The 15,902-nt window shown below is 38.9% G+C and overlaps 1 protein-coding gene across 1 annotated transcript in view; it reads right to left on the minus strand.

Moving 5' to 3' along the window:
* Nucleotides 1-15,902, minus strand: part of PKHD1L1 (PKHD1 like 1) — a 152,328-nt gene that overhangs the window by 56,765 nt on the left and 79,661 nt on the right. Inside the window, 5 exon segments of the mRNA XM_087447119.1 lie at nt 4,550-4,741; nt 6,444-7,473; nt 9,824-9,960; nt 11,620-11,861; nt 15,296-15,425. Of these exon segments, the coding sequence (XP_087303245.1) occupies nt 4,550-4,741; nt 6,444-7,473; nt 9,824-9,960; nt 11,620-11,861; nt 15,296-15,425 (1,731 nt within the window).

A 15,902-nucleotide genomic window follows, 5' to 3' on the forward strand; every position in this document is an offset into this window, starting at 1 on the left:
TCACATTAAAAAGCAAAGTGCCTGGCATGACGTTTTCTCTACTCTGCAATTTAGTCTGAGTACTGCAACCAATTTCGTTGTAATTCAGTACTTACTGAGTCCCTGCTATTTGCAGCGTCCTGTGTTGAGTTTTGTGGGTGACAGAAAGACAAGTTTCTAGATCTTGCCCTCAAGGTGTTCACAGCTTAGTAATTAAACAAAAATCTTAATTCTTGAAGGGAGTAGGCCAAAGGGAAAAGAGACTTCACAAGAAAGCTACAATCTCATAAATTCAGAAATACTAGACTTAAACCAAAAAGCAAAAACACAAACAAAACTCCTCCCTAAAATCACCACCACCAACACCACCAAAAAAGCAAACTAGAGACTTGAAATGTTTAAATATTACTGCTTTAGTAATTAGTAATTAAAGGTATATATACTTTGTTATGTTGTATATTTAAAATAATTTACTTAGGAAGGTTACATATCTCTGAGTTCTCTGTAAAACAATCTTAAACTATGTTTTATAAAATGCCTATGTTCAGTCTACTCATAGCTATGCCATAAAGTACTCAGGGAAATGATTAAAAGTTTTATCGCAAGTAACTATTTCATGACACAGTAATGGAAACACTAAAGTAATATCTCACCAGATAAAATAACTTCATTTGCTTTTGATGTTTTGGTTCAGCCTGTGAGTTTTTAATTGGAAGAAAACATTCATAGATACTTTGCTTAAAATATTGTTTATTGAACTATAGTCTCTAAAAGTTTAATGTCACTCCATTGTGGATGTCTAATTATCAGAAGAAAAGGAATGGCTTCTGGGTTCATGTCATTAAGCCACTGAGGTGGAGGGTATAACTATGATTCAGACAGTAGGTATATGACCCTTTCAATTCATAGGAGGAAAAAACCCTAGTAAGAATGTTTTAAAATTAAACCTAGTGACTTGTCATCATCATAAACGACAGAAGTAGTGCTGCACACTTACTGTTTCCCCTGCAGATCCGCTGTCCACCATTGTCCTTGGGTTTGGACAGTGGGAAGTACAAGAAGGTGAAGAGAAAGAAGGAGGAAGGTGAAGAAGAGGTACTTATGCCCCTGACTGTCCCTGTGGAGAGGTAGGGGGTTCCCGGTGGGCCCCTGCATCTCTCAACCAAAGGGCATGGTGTCTGTCAGAGAGCCCACTTCACACAGCTCTCTCTGTCTCTGGGTTCATGTAACGGCTCCTTCCCCTCACCTCTTCAGGCCTAGTGGTGGTAACAGCACCTTTCTCCTACCAGCCCTTTAAAGAGCTGCATGGTGGCTGTTTTCTGGATGCTCAAGATGCTGGTGGAGGATGCTGCAATGCAAATGGATTCCCCAATCTCAGTAGGAATAATGGGATCCAAAAGAGGCAGGAAGTGGCACTTAGCCATCAGATATAAAGGTAGCTTTAAGTAACACAATAACTATTGGCCAGAGGAATAACTTGAGTGTTCCGATCTGCAGGAATCTCTGGTGATAGCTGACTGATCTTGGAGTTCCTAAAAATGAAATAGGTAGGGAGCACACTAAGGTGATGCTTGGCATATGTAGGAAGAAAAATTATATGTCTTAGGGGACAGAAATCTAACTCAAGTTATCCAAGTGGAAATTCACTGCTTCTTACCTATTTCCTAGGTCTTAGCCAATTCACAGACTGGGAGCCCCTCCACTGAGTGGGAGGAATCTGTGGCCATTTATCAGGCTACTGTATACTAGGGAGAGGAAACTATCCAGACCTTCTGAGAGTTGTTAGATCCTGGCTCTGAACTGATACTAATCCTCAAATGCCCTAAATGCCACCATGTTAGCATGGTCTACCAGCCAGAGTGGGAGCTTATGAAGGCCAGGTGATAAACTGCGTCTTTGCTCAGTCTCACAGCGAGTCCACTGGGGCCACTGGCTCATCTTATGGTTACTTCTCCAGTTCCAAAATAGATATAGAACTCTGTTGTAGGGCAGAAGTTGAAATTCTTGCCAGAAATATTTTAATAAGAGGATCTAATAACATGCAGTGGAATAACAAAATTCCAGGATGTCCCGATGGATTTGACACAGGTAACTTTAGCAGCTAGAGTGTGAATGGTATAATCATGCTACAAATTTTCAAAATTCATTTATATTGAGACACATGATTCTAGTTTCAAACTGCAAATTTCTACCTTGAAATATCATTAAACGTGGAAATTTGGAAATGCTGATAGCATTTTTAAGTAACGTTAGGAAAGTATTTGTAATATACTGAAGAAAAATGGTTAATGTTGACATTATACCAGGAGAAATAAGTGCCCTTAGATTCTGTCAATAAAATCTTTTCTATACTTTTGGTTCCTTATTATATGCTTAAATTAGACCTTAATGATTACAGTTTTACAGTGTCATCAAGAAGCTACATCATTTACAGGGCCGGCCCCGTGGCTTAGCGGTTGGGTGCGCGCGCTCTGCTACCGGCGGCCCGGGTTCGGATCCCGGGTGCGCACCGACGCACCGCTCCTCCGGCCATGCTGAGGCCACGTCCCACATACAGCAACTAGAAGAATGTGCAGCTATGACAGACAACTATTTACTGGGGCTTTGGGGGAAAAATAAATAAATAAAATCTTTAAAAAAAAAAAAAAAGAAGCTACATCATTTATATTTATACAGAAAATGTAGAAAACCATATTTGATAATGATCTGTTTAGCAAATCTTTGATTCATCAATTTTTTTCCTATTTTCCAAAATCTGCAGTCCATCAGAACAGAGAATGGATTAATGGTAGATTGATATTTTAACTAATAACTCCTAGATAGATGATGGATGGATGGATGGAATCACAAAGAGATAGATATACAGCTCTGAGCCAGTCAGGGTAGTCTAGGTCAGGTACGATGGGAATAGATATACTTAGTAACCGGAAGAATTTCCACATTGGTTCCCTAACTAATGGAGTGACAGAAAATCTGGTAGGAAGGACTGAGCGAACACTCTATGAACCATGCCTCCCCACCTCCTTACCAAGATAATAAACTAAAAGCAATTTCAAATCCTTGAGGGGGACAATTCAGAAATTAGTGCCACAATGAAGGATCTGAGAGATGCAAGGATCAAGATTCCTACCACATCCCCATTTAACTCACTTGTCTGGCTGGTGCAAATGCCAGATGGATCATGAATAATGACAATAAATTAATGCAATCTCGAAAGGTAATGATGTCAAGCACATCTGGTGTTCTGGGCACAGTATCTTTACTGAACAAATCAGTAAATCAACAGTCCCTGGCACCTAGTGTGCAGCTAGTGATCTAGCAAACGCTCCCCCCATCCCATTTCAATCAGTGAAGATAATCAAAAGCATTTGCCTTCAGTGGCAGGAATAATGGTATATTTTTACTGTCTTGCTCCAAGGGCTATGTCAACTTTTTTGCTTTCTATTATAATATTGGCTGGAGGTTCCTTTTTTTTTTATTTTTTTATTTTTTTTATTTATTTTTTTTTTCCACGCACATGTACCGAATTATCCCTTTCACCCTCCACCCTCCCCCCTTCCCCTCTGGTAACCACCAATCCAATCTCTGTCCCTATGTGTTTGTTTATTGTTGTTATTATCTACTACTTAATGAAGGAAATCATACGGTATTTGGCCTTCTCCCTCTGACTTATTTCACTTTGCATTATACCCTCAATGTCCATCCATGTTGTCACAAATGGCTGGATTTCGTCGTTTCTTATGGCTGAGTAGTATTCCATTGTGTATATATACCACAGCTTCTTTATCCATTCGTCCCTTGATGGGCACTTAGGTTGCTTCCAAGTCTTGGCTATTGTGAATAAGGCTGCAATGAACACAGGGGTGCATGTACCTTTGCAAATTGGTGTTTTCAAGTTCTTTGGATAAATACCCAACAGTGGAATAGCTGGATCATATGGTAGTTCTATCCTTGATTTTTTGAGGAATCTCCATACTGTTTTCCATAGTGGCTGCACCAGTTTGCACTCCCACCAGCAGTGTATGAGAGTTGGCTGGAGGTTCCTTAATCGGCAGAATATCATGCTGGTCCATGCCTTTATTCAGTACTCCTCACATGCCCCTTTTGGGAGTGTTATTTGTTTCCTGCCTACCTTCTTTTTTTTTTTTTGTGAGGAAGATCAGCCCTGAGCTAACATCCATGCTAATCCTCCTCTTTTTGCTGAGGAAGACCGGCTCTGAGCTAACATCTATTGCCAATCCTCCTCCTTTTTTTTCCCCAAAGCCCCAGTAGATAGTCGTATGTCATAATTGCACATCCTTCCAGTTGCTGCATGTGGGACGCGGCCCCATCATGGCCGGAGAAGCGGTGCGTTGGTGCGCACCCGGGATCCGAACCCGGGCTGCCAGCAGCGGAGTGCGTGCACCCAACCGTTAAGCCACAGGGCCGGCCCTCTGCCTATCTTCTGACTGATATAAATATTATGCTTTTTCCAATGTTCTAAACAGCGAGTGACAACTCATGAAGATGATGATGAAAACTGAGGAAAACATATTTAAATTAGTGGTATAAACTATTATATTCCACTTACCAAAAGAGTCTGAGAGAACCACATCCTTTTCAAGCAGAGACACTGGAGAAGGCTTGTTGAATGCTAAACGGTGGAAGCTGACCGAGGCGTCACAGACAGACCCGGGGAACCCAAGGCTCCACTCGGCTTCTTGAGTGCAGTGAGAAGGGTCCAGCAGTGAGCTGTGTGGAATGACGGTGTGTCCTTTGTGACCTAGGACACGAACACAAACAGCATGTTTTCTATTTCATGTTAGAAAACTAAAACACCGAACTCTACAACATACAGGTACTGTGACCCCTAGTACCACTAATAAAATCTAAAAGTCTTGGTAATTTTTTTTGGCATGGGGCAACTGGACCTCACACAGAGACTTTGCAGTGGACTCTTTGGTCAGGGAGCTTATTGTGGATGTAGCTGAAACATGGGGTCTGAAGCACCCATGAGAGCCAAAGTAGAGGATGGGAATGGGTAAGTAACGTGGTCAAGGATACACGGAAGGATTCAAATCCAGGCAGTCTGACCACAGAGCCTGTACTCATAACTGATGGACTGCCACCTCACATTAAAAATCTAAGCTGAATTAAGTAAACTTATAAAGGCTACACAATTTTGCATATTAGAGCCATCCAAATGTTCTCCCTCTTAGAGCCACAATTAGAATAAGAGACAGAAGTTAACAGCTATAGTTGAGAACTCAGTTTGTTTAAATATTGAGATGAATACTTCTTCCATCTTTCAAAGTGACTTTCAAAAGTAAATTGTTAATATCTGTAAGTTTAATTGTAAATTGTCTCTCTCTTATAAAGTATTATGCAGAATCTCTCTCACACATACACACACACTTGCTATCTTATTTAGACAAGTTTTTATCATTAAAAATTTGTAAAGACACTAAATTCTAGACACTATGAATATTTACAGAAAATGTGATATACTCTGAATTTGAAATGGTAAAAAAAAGTTTAACCTACCAAGTATTGTTGAATTTTGTACTAGAGTTAAGGTATTCTTTGAACTAATCCCAAATTTAGAATTTATTTATTTTTCCTTTTTTTAAATTATTTTATTGAGGTCACATTGGCTTATAATATTGTGTAAACTTCAGGTGTGCATTATTATATTTCAGTTGCTGTATAGACTACATTGTGTTCACCACCAATAGTCTAGTTTTTATCCATTGCCATACACGTATGCCCCTTTACCCCTTAACACCCTCCTCCCACCCCCTTCCCCTCTGTTAAGCACTAATCCGTTCTCCTTATCTATGCGTTTGTTTATCTTACACATATGAGTGAAATCAAATGCTTTTGTCTTTCTTTGTCTGACTTATTTCACATAGCATAATACCCTCAAGGTCCATCCATGTTGTCGCAAATGGCACGATTTTGGAAAGAAAAAGGTTAACAATAGGCATGTAACTTACTACTTCCCTTTAAAGTATTTTAGCAGGATATATCCAGTCTGCCTACATTGCTTATGCAAATAAACCTGGAATTTATACATTTATGGGGCATGACTGACTGGAAAATTTGGGTAGTCATATAAACAGTTTCTTATCTGTATAATTAACTGAGTATAAAATGGAGGCATTCTCAAACCCAAACAGCTTCCTTTTGTGATCAATGTTTCCATAAATATTACTCAAAATTTGCTGTTAATTCAAAATCAAACCACAAATGCAGGAGAAAAAGAACATATTTGTAGGCTGCTTCTGACAGTTCGGCAAAGTCTCATCTGAGTCTCATCTGTGTCTCATCTGTGTCTAGTGTTGACCTATATCTCTAAATCATTAGTGAAGCTTGCTACTGGGTAAGACCTGTGATTCATGTGAGTTTGCTTTGACAATTCTAACATCTGTGTCAACACAAACATATTTTCAATGTATTTTTTAGAAATTAAAACATAATGTTACCTGTAAGTGAACCATCGACATCAATCAGTACCACTTCATGTTCCCATCGAAAGCCAGCCTTGTTCGGTGTGTGAAAATACTGGATGTCAACAAATTTTGCACTCCAACCTCCACATCTGTCATTACAAACTCCAGTGATGGATGTCACTCCCAAAGCTACACAGTTGGGACGGTCAAAGTTCATAAAGTGTACGGAAGATACAGTCAAGCCTTCACTAAATGGGAGAACCAGGCCTCTTGTTGTGCAAAATGCAGACCCCATTCCCAATTCATCAAGATGACCCACTATTTTGGCATTTTTAATCACTGCTCCATTGGTTTCACCCCATCCTCCAACATAAGGAGCCAGGATCCTCTTGGTCTCGATTCCAGCCTCATAATTATTCACCATCACAAAGTTATGGAACTGAAGGGCACCTCCATTGACCCATTCTGCTCCTTTTTGACAATTCCAAGTAGTAAGTGAATTAAATATCGCAGGCACTGGCACTGTAGAAGCACAAGATCCTGTTTGCATGGGGAAATATTCTTCAAATATCCACATTCCAAACCAACCTTGAGAATGAACAGTGTTGTTAAAGAATTCTCCAAGAGGAACTCTTTTTTGGCAAATGTTTCGGTCATAGGATGGCCCGTCAGGGTGGTTGTTCATTCGGTACCAAAAGCCAAAGTGAGTGCCACCAGCAGCTGCATTGTGTCGTATGGTGTTGTTTGGGTTGGTTACCCAAAATGCAGCTGGGGTCACATCATCATTCAGAAGACTAGTACTTTGCTGTACAAACACTGCCAAGTTATATTGCAGGATATTGCCATGTTCAATACCATCTTCTATAAAAAATGCTCCTCCCTTGATATCGTATATAATATTCCTCTCAACCAGAAGGTGATGTGTGTTATGGATGGTAACAGCTCTGTTATAGGCTTGGTGAATTGCACAGCCTCTCACATAAGACTTAAACTGTAAATCTCCAAGCAGATGCCAATGTATTGGATATCGCCCCAACCGGAAAGCCTGGCCAGCATGGAATATCTGTCAAGACCAGAAATCACAGCTATTTAGTGACACACATAGACACAGTGTTTGCCTGGCTCATATTTTCTTATTTCGAAATAATCTCCAATTTTATATTAATTATTATTAATACATTCATATCTCCCATATTATTCATGTTTATCATTTGAAATTGTTATTTCACCCACAAACTATCTTGTTTTATTCAATATATAACAGCTCATACTTGTTACCAAATGAATGAATGAATAAATGAGTGAATTAGTTAATTAACAAAAGCCGTCTTAGACTCTTCTGCTTTTCACTTTGGTCTATTACTAAACTTTTGTGTTTAGCAAAATAAAACCTCTCAAAGACTTCTTTTTCTCTTTCACTTTGATTCTTATATAATCATAAGAAACATCTCTTAAATGTTTATCATGTGCCAGGTATTGTGCTAAGTGTCTCATATGCATGATCACAGCCTTTACCACAATGTTATGAAGTAGCCACTTAACCATTAACTTCACTTTACAGATGAAGAAATTGAAGTTTACAAAGGCTGAATATCTTGTTCATGGTCATAGAACTCCATTTAAACCCAAGTTGGTCCGATTCTAGAGTCAGTGCTCTTATTAACCACTCTGCTGTACTTTCTTTCAGTAGGCCTATGATCTAATGATCTAATATAGAGGATGCCAGTGTGTGTGAAAGAGAGTGTGTGTGTGTGTCTGTGTATAATACGATCCCATAAGGTTTGGATGTAACATGTTAGGGCATCTATATATTTTTATTCTTCATCTAAAACTAAAAAATTAACTGTTACTAATATTTAATACATAGAATGTCCCTGGCAACCTCACTCAGTCCGTATCTCAGATGTCACATACGTGTAACACATCCTAGGAGGAGGGGAGTTTCACAAAATGCAGGTGTTAACTCTGTCACCCTTGATGATTTGTTTGCAGTCTAGGTGTTCCCAGTTTAATGGATTTATGCATTTCACTATCTTTTCCTCCCCCTCTCTCTCCCTTCTTCCCTCCCTTCCTTCCTCCCTTCTTTTAACTGAATATTTGACAAAAACTATGCTGAACTCTAATTATATAGCCTGAATATGAGTAAGATACAGAAAGGCTCCTAATCTCTTGGGGATACTTTGCATATTTATTCATTTATGTATATATTTATTCAATTAATAATCAGTTGAGAATCTGCTATATGCCAAGCACTGTTTTAGCCACAGAGGAATCAGCAGAAAACCACAAAGACAAAATCTCTGAGCTAACTGAGTTTTTATTCTAGAGGGAGAGACTAAAAATAGATATAATGGGGGCCGGCCTGGTGGCGCAAGCGGTTAAGCGTGCGCGCTCCACTGCGGGGGGCCGGGGTTCGCCGGTTCAGATCCCGGCGCGCACCGACGCACCTCTTGTCAGGCCATGCTGTGGCAGCGTCCCATATAAAGTGGAGGAAGATGGGCATGGATGTTAGCTCAGGGCCAGTCTTCCTCAGCAAAAAGAGGAGGATTGGCAGATGTTAGCTCAGGGCTGATCTTCCTCATAAAAAAGAGAAAAAATAGATATAATGTCAGGAGTTATGAGTAAATAAAGGAAAACAGGGGTTTGAGCAGTTATTTCAAATAAAGATGGTGAGGAAAGGCCTCTCTGAAGACAGAACATTTGAGAAGAGACTTGACTGAAATGAGAGTGTGAGCCATGTGAGTATTTAGCGGAGGAGCACTCACTCCAAGGAGAATGAAGAGCAAGTGCAAAGGACCTGAGGCAGGAGTGTGCTTGACATGGTCAAGGGACCCAAGGAGGCCCATGTGACTAGCATGGCATGAGCTAGGGGTAGAGTCGTAGGAGATGAAGTCAGAGGCCAGCTGGGGTACAGATTGTGTGAGTCCCATGGGAACGACTTGGACTTTTACTTTTAGGTGTAACTTGAAGCCATTGAACAGGGTGTAACAAGATCTGATTTATACTTTAAAATTTCTACTTTGGCTGTGTTGTGGAGATTCTACTGGAGAAAGGGTGGAAGCAGGAGGTCAGCTAGGAGAAAATCACAGAGTCCAAGTTAGAGGTGATGGTGGCTTGGGTGAGAGGTCGGGTGGAGGTGGTGGAAAGAGAGTGGATTCAGGACACAGCATTTTGTGAGCAGAGGAGATATAAGCTGCTGAAGAATTTGATGTGGGGTGTGAGAAAAATAGGGAAACGCAATTTTGGCATGATTGAATGGGTGAATAATTGGGTGTATTAAAATTGTCTGTTTACTTATCTGTCTCCTCTACCAGATTATAAGTAGCATCTGGCAAACAGCAGGAGCTCAATGCTTGTTCATTGTATGGATAACCTTCGGCAAACCACTGTGATTTAACAATAATGCCTCGTACCTCTACATATTCTATTCTTCCAGTTACCATGTTAGCACCAGGCATAGGAGCATGAAACATAATGCAGCCTCCAAACTGGTCACTTCCTATTTCTTCTCCAAACTTTCCTTGGAGACATGTCTGTGTAGCAAATTCACCTTTAAAAATATTTTTTAAGACATCACAAAGAAAAACCATGTCAAAATCCTCTAACTATATAAATATTTTCCCCCATACCTAATTATATTTTTTATTTACATGCAATTTTAATCTCATCCTGGAACATAATTATTTGCATTCACATCATCTCCTATACATAGTTAAGAAAGGTAAGTACCTTGTCATGTTCATCTTCACATTCCCTATAAAGCACTTACTACAACATTTTTCAAAGATACTAAATAAATATTTGAATGACTGAATGAATACTGTGGGAGATCAGAATTGGCCACTCCAAAATGTGTCTCTTTGCCTTGATTATTTAAGAACAAAAGACTCTGAAAGAAACTTTGACCTTCCCTCTAAGTGCCTAAAAGAATTTAAGATAGAAGGCCTGTTTCAGAAGGAGCTAATACCATAAGATAACTGTAGTATAATGTAAAATAGGTGTGACAGACAGAAAGGCACCAGCAAGCCCACTTTTTCCAAAGTCCTCTCAGGTCACATTATTTATAGATGGCCCAGCAAACACTTGTTTATCAAACATTTGCATTTCCATTTCCATGTAAATTCTTTCTCCCCTTTGAAATCCCAAACCACTACTCCCAACATCCTCTTTTGTCTTTAGCTGAAGATGGTATTTAAGGTGGCGGGTTCAGCCATGCTGGCGAGTTACTCAGTTTTCCTGGGTTTCTCCCATGTATATATGTTATTAAACTTTGATTTTCTCCTGTTATTCTGTCTCATGTCAATTTAATTTTTAGACCAGCCAAAAGAACCTAGAGGGTAGAGGAACTGTCTTCCTCCCCTACAGTACTGATAAAGGTATTTTGTCTTACTGTCTCTGAAGCTTTACCCTAAGATTTGGGTTTGACAGAATTAATGCAGTCTTATACTTGTATAGCACTAGAATATGCATCATGTCACTTAATTCTTACAGTGATAGTAAGTAGGCAGAACAGGAAGTATTCTTATTTTAAACATGATGAAATTAGGTTTCATGGACATTGTGAGACCTGATTCAGATGAACTGGAATCAGAACATAGGCCATTTCACATTGAATCCAATGAGCTTTGTCGTATATTTCCCACTGAAGAAAAGGCTATATCTAAGGTGTATTTGTTAGTATTCAACCATGTATAGGATTGTAATGGTATTAGAGATTACATAAAAATATTTAAAAGAGACTTGTAAAATACATTGTGCTTCTTAACTATATGCATATATATTCTTAACTATATATTCTTCTTAACTATATATATATGAACTGTGGTTAGGTAAGCATAGCCACGGAATCAGTTCTGACTAATGACACCTGAGTAGAAGAGACACTTTAGGACCAAAGTAATTAACTGCTGTTGCTTGACTCTCCAGCCATCTTGTCTCCTGTCTCAGAGATCATGGAGGCCCATGTTGAGATGGAGCCTCCAGCACCCTAGACCCTGGAATAATTGCAGTGAGCAGAACCCTGCTGTTGACCTATATTGGACACACGTAGCATGAACGAGAAATAAACCTTTCGCGTTGTAAATCACTGCCATTTGGAGAGCAAAACCCAGTCCAGCAGTTCTCAACTGGCGGTGATTTTGCCCCCAGAGAACATTTTTGCAATGTCTGGAAACATTTTAAGTTGACACACTATGGCTGCTAAAATTACCTATGTCAAATCCATCAGGACACACTGGAATTTTGTCATTCCACTCCACATTATCAGATCCTCTTATTAAAATATTTCTTGTAAGAATTCCAACTTCTGCCCTTGCTTCAAACAGCGTTCCATCAGGGAGCGTGACAGTGATTCCCAGATGTGTGTAGTTCAATGGCACAGTTAGTGTTATGTGTACGCCAGCAGCAGATACAGATGCAATGGTCCTTTTCTCATTCTCTCGCTGACTGCGTCTGTAAAAATTTTAAGAAAAACTATCAAAATTAATATAAATCGGCATAACACTGTCTTGGTGCATTTGTTTTATGCTATTTTGAACATTTCATGTGTAATATAGAAAAATTTTAAGTATCATACAATATTTTGAAGAGGAATTTGAAGACGGTGTTTTACTCTCTCTCAGAGTAACTGAATAAATTTTACAAAGGCAAGTCAATTAAATAAATCTATTCCAAGTGCTACACTTGTTCATGGACCTGTACTAATTTCTATAAAGTATTCAAAAGAACTATTCAGGGGCCAGCCTGGTGGCGTAGTGGTTAAGTTCGCATGCTCCACTTTGGTGGCCTGGGATTCACAGGTTCGCATCCCAGGTGTGGACCTACGCACTGCTCATCAAGCCATCCTGTGGCGGCGCCTGACACGCAAAACAGAGGAAGATCGGCACAGATGTTAGCTCAGGGACAATCTTCCTCACCAAAAAATAAAAAAATTTAGAAAAGAACTATTCACTTATAACTTTGAGGATCACACTCAATGATTCTCAATTGAGGATGACTTTATCCCCCCCAGGGGACATTTGGCAATACCTAGACACATTTTTGGTTGTCACAACTGGGGCGTGCTATTAGCATCTAGTGGTGAGTGGCCAAGGATGTTTATAAACATCCTATCATACACCAGGCAGCCCCACACAACAAAGAATTATCAGGTCCAAAATGTCAATAGTGCTGAGGTTGAGAAACCCTTACAAAGGAAAGCCATTGGAGTTTCCTGAGGAGGGAAAAGAAATGATTGAGATAAACTTTAGGAGGTCTCATTTCTACTATTCCTTCAGTACACCCCAAATTCCAGCCACAGCAAAAGGACTTGTCAGTTCTATAATATACATATTCATGTATTGAGTCATTCAACAAACAGTCATTGAGTGTCTAGCCTGTTTTCTAGGCACAGAGCTAAGTACTGGGGATACCAAGTAGAAAGTGCCTCTGACTTTAAGGAGATGTGTGTCAATGCCTGATTGTGTATTATCCACTAAAGAGTGATTGGTGCTGTTAACAGAGGTAAGCTTAGGGGAGTTACTTCTGTGTCTTCCTGACACTCCCTTTAGACTCTTCTCTCCCTTAGCAATTCTCATTCCTCCTTTAAATACAAGTTCAAATGATAATGTCACATGTGAAATAGGTAAAAAGTCACCTCTCTCAACTTTCCCCACCCTTCTTCTGGATTCCCAGTGCACCCTGCCTAACGCCCTTTTAGTGCTCATAGTCACCATACTGCGGGCCTATCACATCTGCGCCTACTATCCTATCTACTTCTCTGTCCTTTCCACCACCTGTGTGCTCCTCTAGGTAAGATGCCCACCGAGTTGTTCTGTATGTGGAGCACTTAGTACAGTACTTGTCACTACTCAGGAACGGTTTCTGATTGATTGCACAAATTAATGCAGAATGAATTCATGAGGGGAAGAAAGTAGAGGAAGGAAGCCCAAATAGGAAGATGATGTAACATTCCAGGTGTGAGGGACTGAGAGTCTAAATGAAACTGAGAGCGCGGAAAGCTGATGCAAGAGGCATTTCAAGGGCAGATCCCGAAGAACTTGGTGATGTGCTGGAAATGAAGAATGCTGACAGTCAGGAGGTCACTGGAAAAGTTTCCGTGAAGATCAAAATTAGACTGTAAGGGTTTAAAGAAAAAAAATGTGTAGAAAGGAAGAAATGGGCATAATATTAAGTAATTTAATTTTTTTTTTTTTAAAAGGAGACAAAAAGAAAGTAGCTAGAAAAGACAGGAGACTAAAGTTGTTTTTCAAGATGCTGAGTGGATGAAGAAACCCATAATGCCAAAAGACCCAGGGAAGGAACTGTGTGGGGAGGGGGCAGGGGAAGTGGAGATTAAGGTTGCTCCAGATAAGGGGGCATCACTTAACTGGCCTCTCCAGAGTTCTCTTGGATTCAGATGAAACAGATTTCTTGAGAAAAGAAAGTCCTAAAATGCATTTTTATATGTTATGTGCATCTAAACACATTTTCATTCCTTTGAAATATATCTAACACTTACACAGCACTTACTTTGAGCCAAGTTCAGCTCTAAGTACTTTACACATATTAACTCATTTAACTCTTACAATAATTCTGAGATAGATACTAACAACATTTCAATTTTACTGAAGCACAGAGAGGTGAAATAATATGGCCACAGGCCTAGTAAATGGTATTGCTGGCGTTGGACCGAGGCAGACTGACATTTGGAAGTTGTATTCTTAATCACTAGCTCTACAAACTCTCAAATAGGATTTACGAATGAAATAGTGAACAATGAGTTAGATTTGGTGGGAAACTACTTAATTCTTGTTTCCTAAAACTAAATATTCCTAAGCTAAATTCTAAATTTACTCTTTTATGTCATACAGAAAGCTATAAATGAGGACATTCTATTCTCTTGGTAAGCCCTGTCATTTTGCTGCTTTTTAATTTTGCCATTATGTAATTAAAATTTCTTCCAAGGGCAGAAAAAAAATGTGCATTTATAAAGCTAAGTATATATTTAAACTCTTCCTAACATCTGCAAGTCTATTTTTAACTTGGAAAATGGCAAACCCAAAATGCCATCTTGAATTTTAATTCTAAATTGAGTCACGACCTTAACATAATGTAGCGGTTTCTTGTCATAAGCTACTATTTGTTCTCTAATAAGCATAACCATATCCAATTTGCTATTACCCATAATTTAAACAACAAAGCAAAAATAAAGTTCCTCTTGCTCCCTCTCTCCACTGATATTCTTTGTGTAGCTCTATCAGTTTTGTTCCGTACATTTCTTATTTGCTAAAATATATAATTAAACAGAAATTAAGGGTCATAAACAGTTTCAACTATAAAATGTCACATGTGCAAAAGGTCATGCTAATCATCACTCATTCTATTATGATTTCTTCCCTTTTATTCAATCATTACTAACAATTTTGCTCCATGGGAACCACTGCCAAGACTGTAAGATAAGAAAGAGTTCACTAGCTGCTTTCAACCATGTTCTTTGATGATCCCAAACAAAGAAACTCATTTACATTTTTGCATGAATTAATGTATTGAGCTAAAGCTCTAAGGCAGAGGTTTTCAAGAGACTTTTAATAGCAGAATGCTTTTTTCAAATGAAATATGACATGAGAACCTAACCATGAAAAACAGCTACCATATTTTATTAGTATATATTTTTTTATAGGTTCAAATTTATACTCTTTCTTATTGTAAAGTCAATCAACGAAAACAACATATTAGTGATCAACCCAATGTTAACATTTGGCAAATATATATTTGGCTATTCATGTTTCTTTATTAGAGGTTGCAAATTTAAATCAAATAGTTGTTGACCTTCAGAATCATCCCTCTTTTACATAGTTAAAATCTCTGTTCTAAATCAAAATTCTCAGGCCCAGAAGACACCATACCTGTGTCCTGTGCTTGCAACTACAATCGTATCTCCTGGTTTCCACGTTACTGCTTCTTGTAAAATCAAAGTCCTTTCCCCTGCCTTTGCAGTATGAGCCAGACGAGTCCAGACCACGGGAACAGGCAGACCTGGAGCCAACACACAAACCAAGTATTTCTTCAGATGTGTTTTCTCAGATATTGAAAGCTTTATGCATTTTAATCTTTTCCTGGATTGAATCAATTTGGGGAGCGTTCATTTTACCTTAGCATTTCATACATTTCTCGAAAAAGAAATATGTAGAGTGCTTGCTTTATAAAAGTAACAATCAGGTTTGTAATAACACGTATGGGTCTATAAATCTGAAAAAACATCCTTCTGCAAAGATATATTCTGTTTGTGACAATTTTCTTTACAGGAACTCAACATAAATGTGCTGTGACACTATTGATAAAATGGGCAGAGGCCTATTATCTTTGTCATTGTTGACAGGAATTGCTTAAATTGATAATATAGAGACAAACGAAATGTGTAAATTTCTGAAAATCACATTAGTATCTATAGTTAGCACAATGCAGGACAGTTGTGATCATAACTGGGTGTCATGTTTATACATTCTAAATTTA

Source organism: Ceratotherium simum, chromosome 23, assembly GCF_057802395.1.
Source record: "Ceratotherium simum simum isolate JZ-2026a chromosome 23, ASM5780239v1, whole genome shotgun sequence".
In the NCBI taxonomy this organism is placed as follows: Eukaryota; Metazoa; Chordata; class Mammalia; order Perissodactyla; family Rhinocerotidae; genus Ceratotherium; species Ceratotherium simum.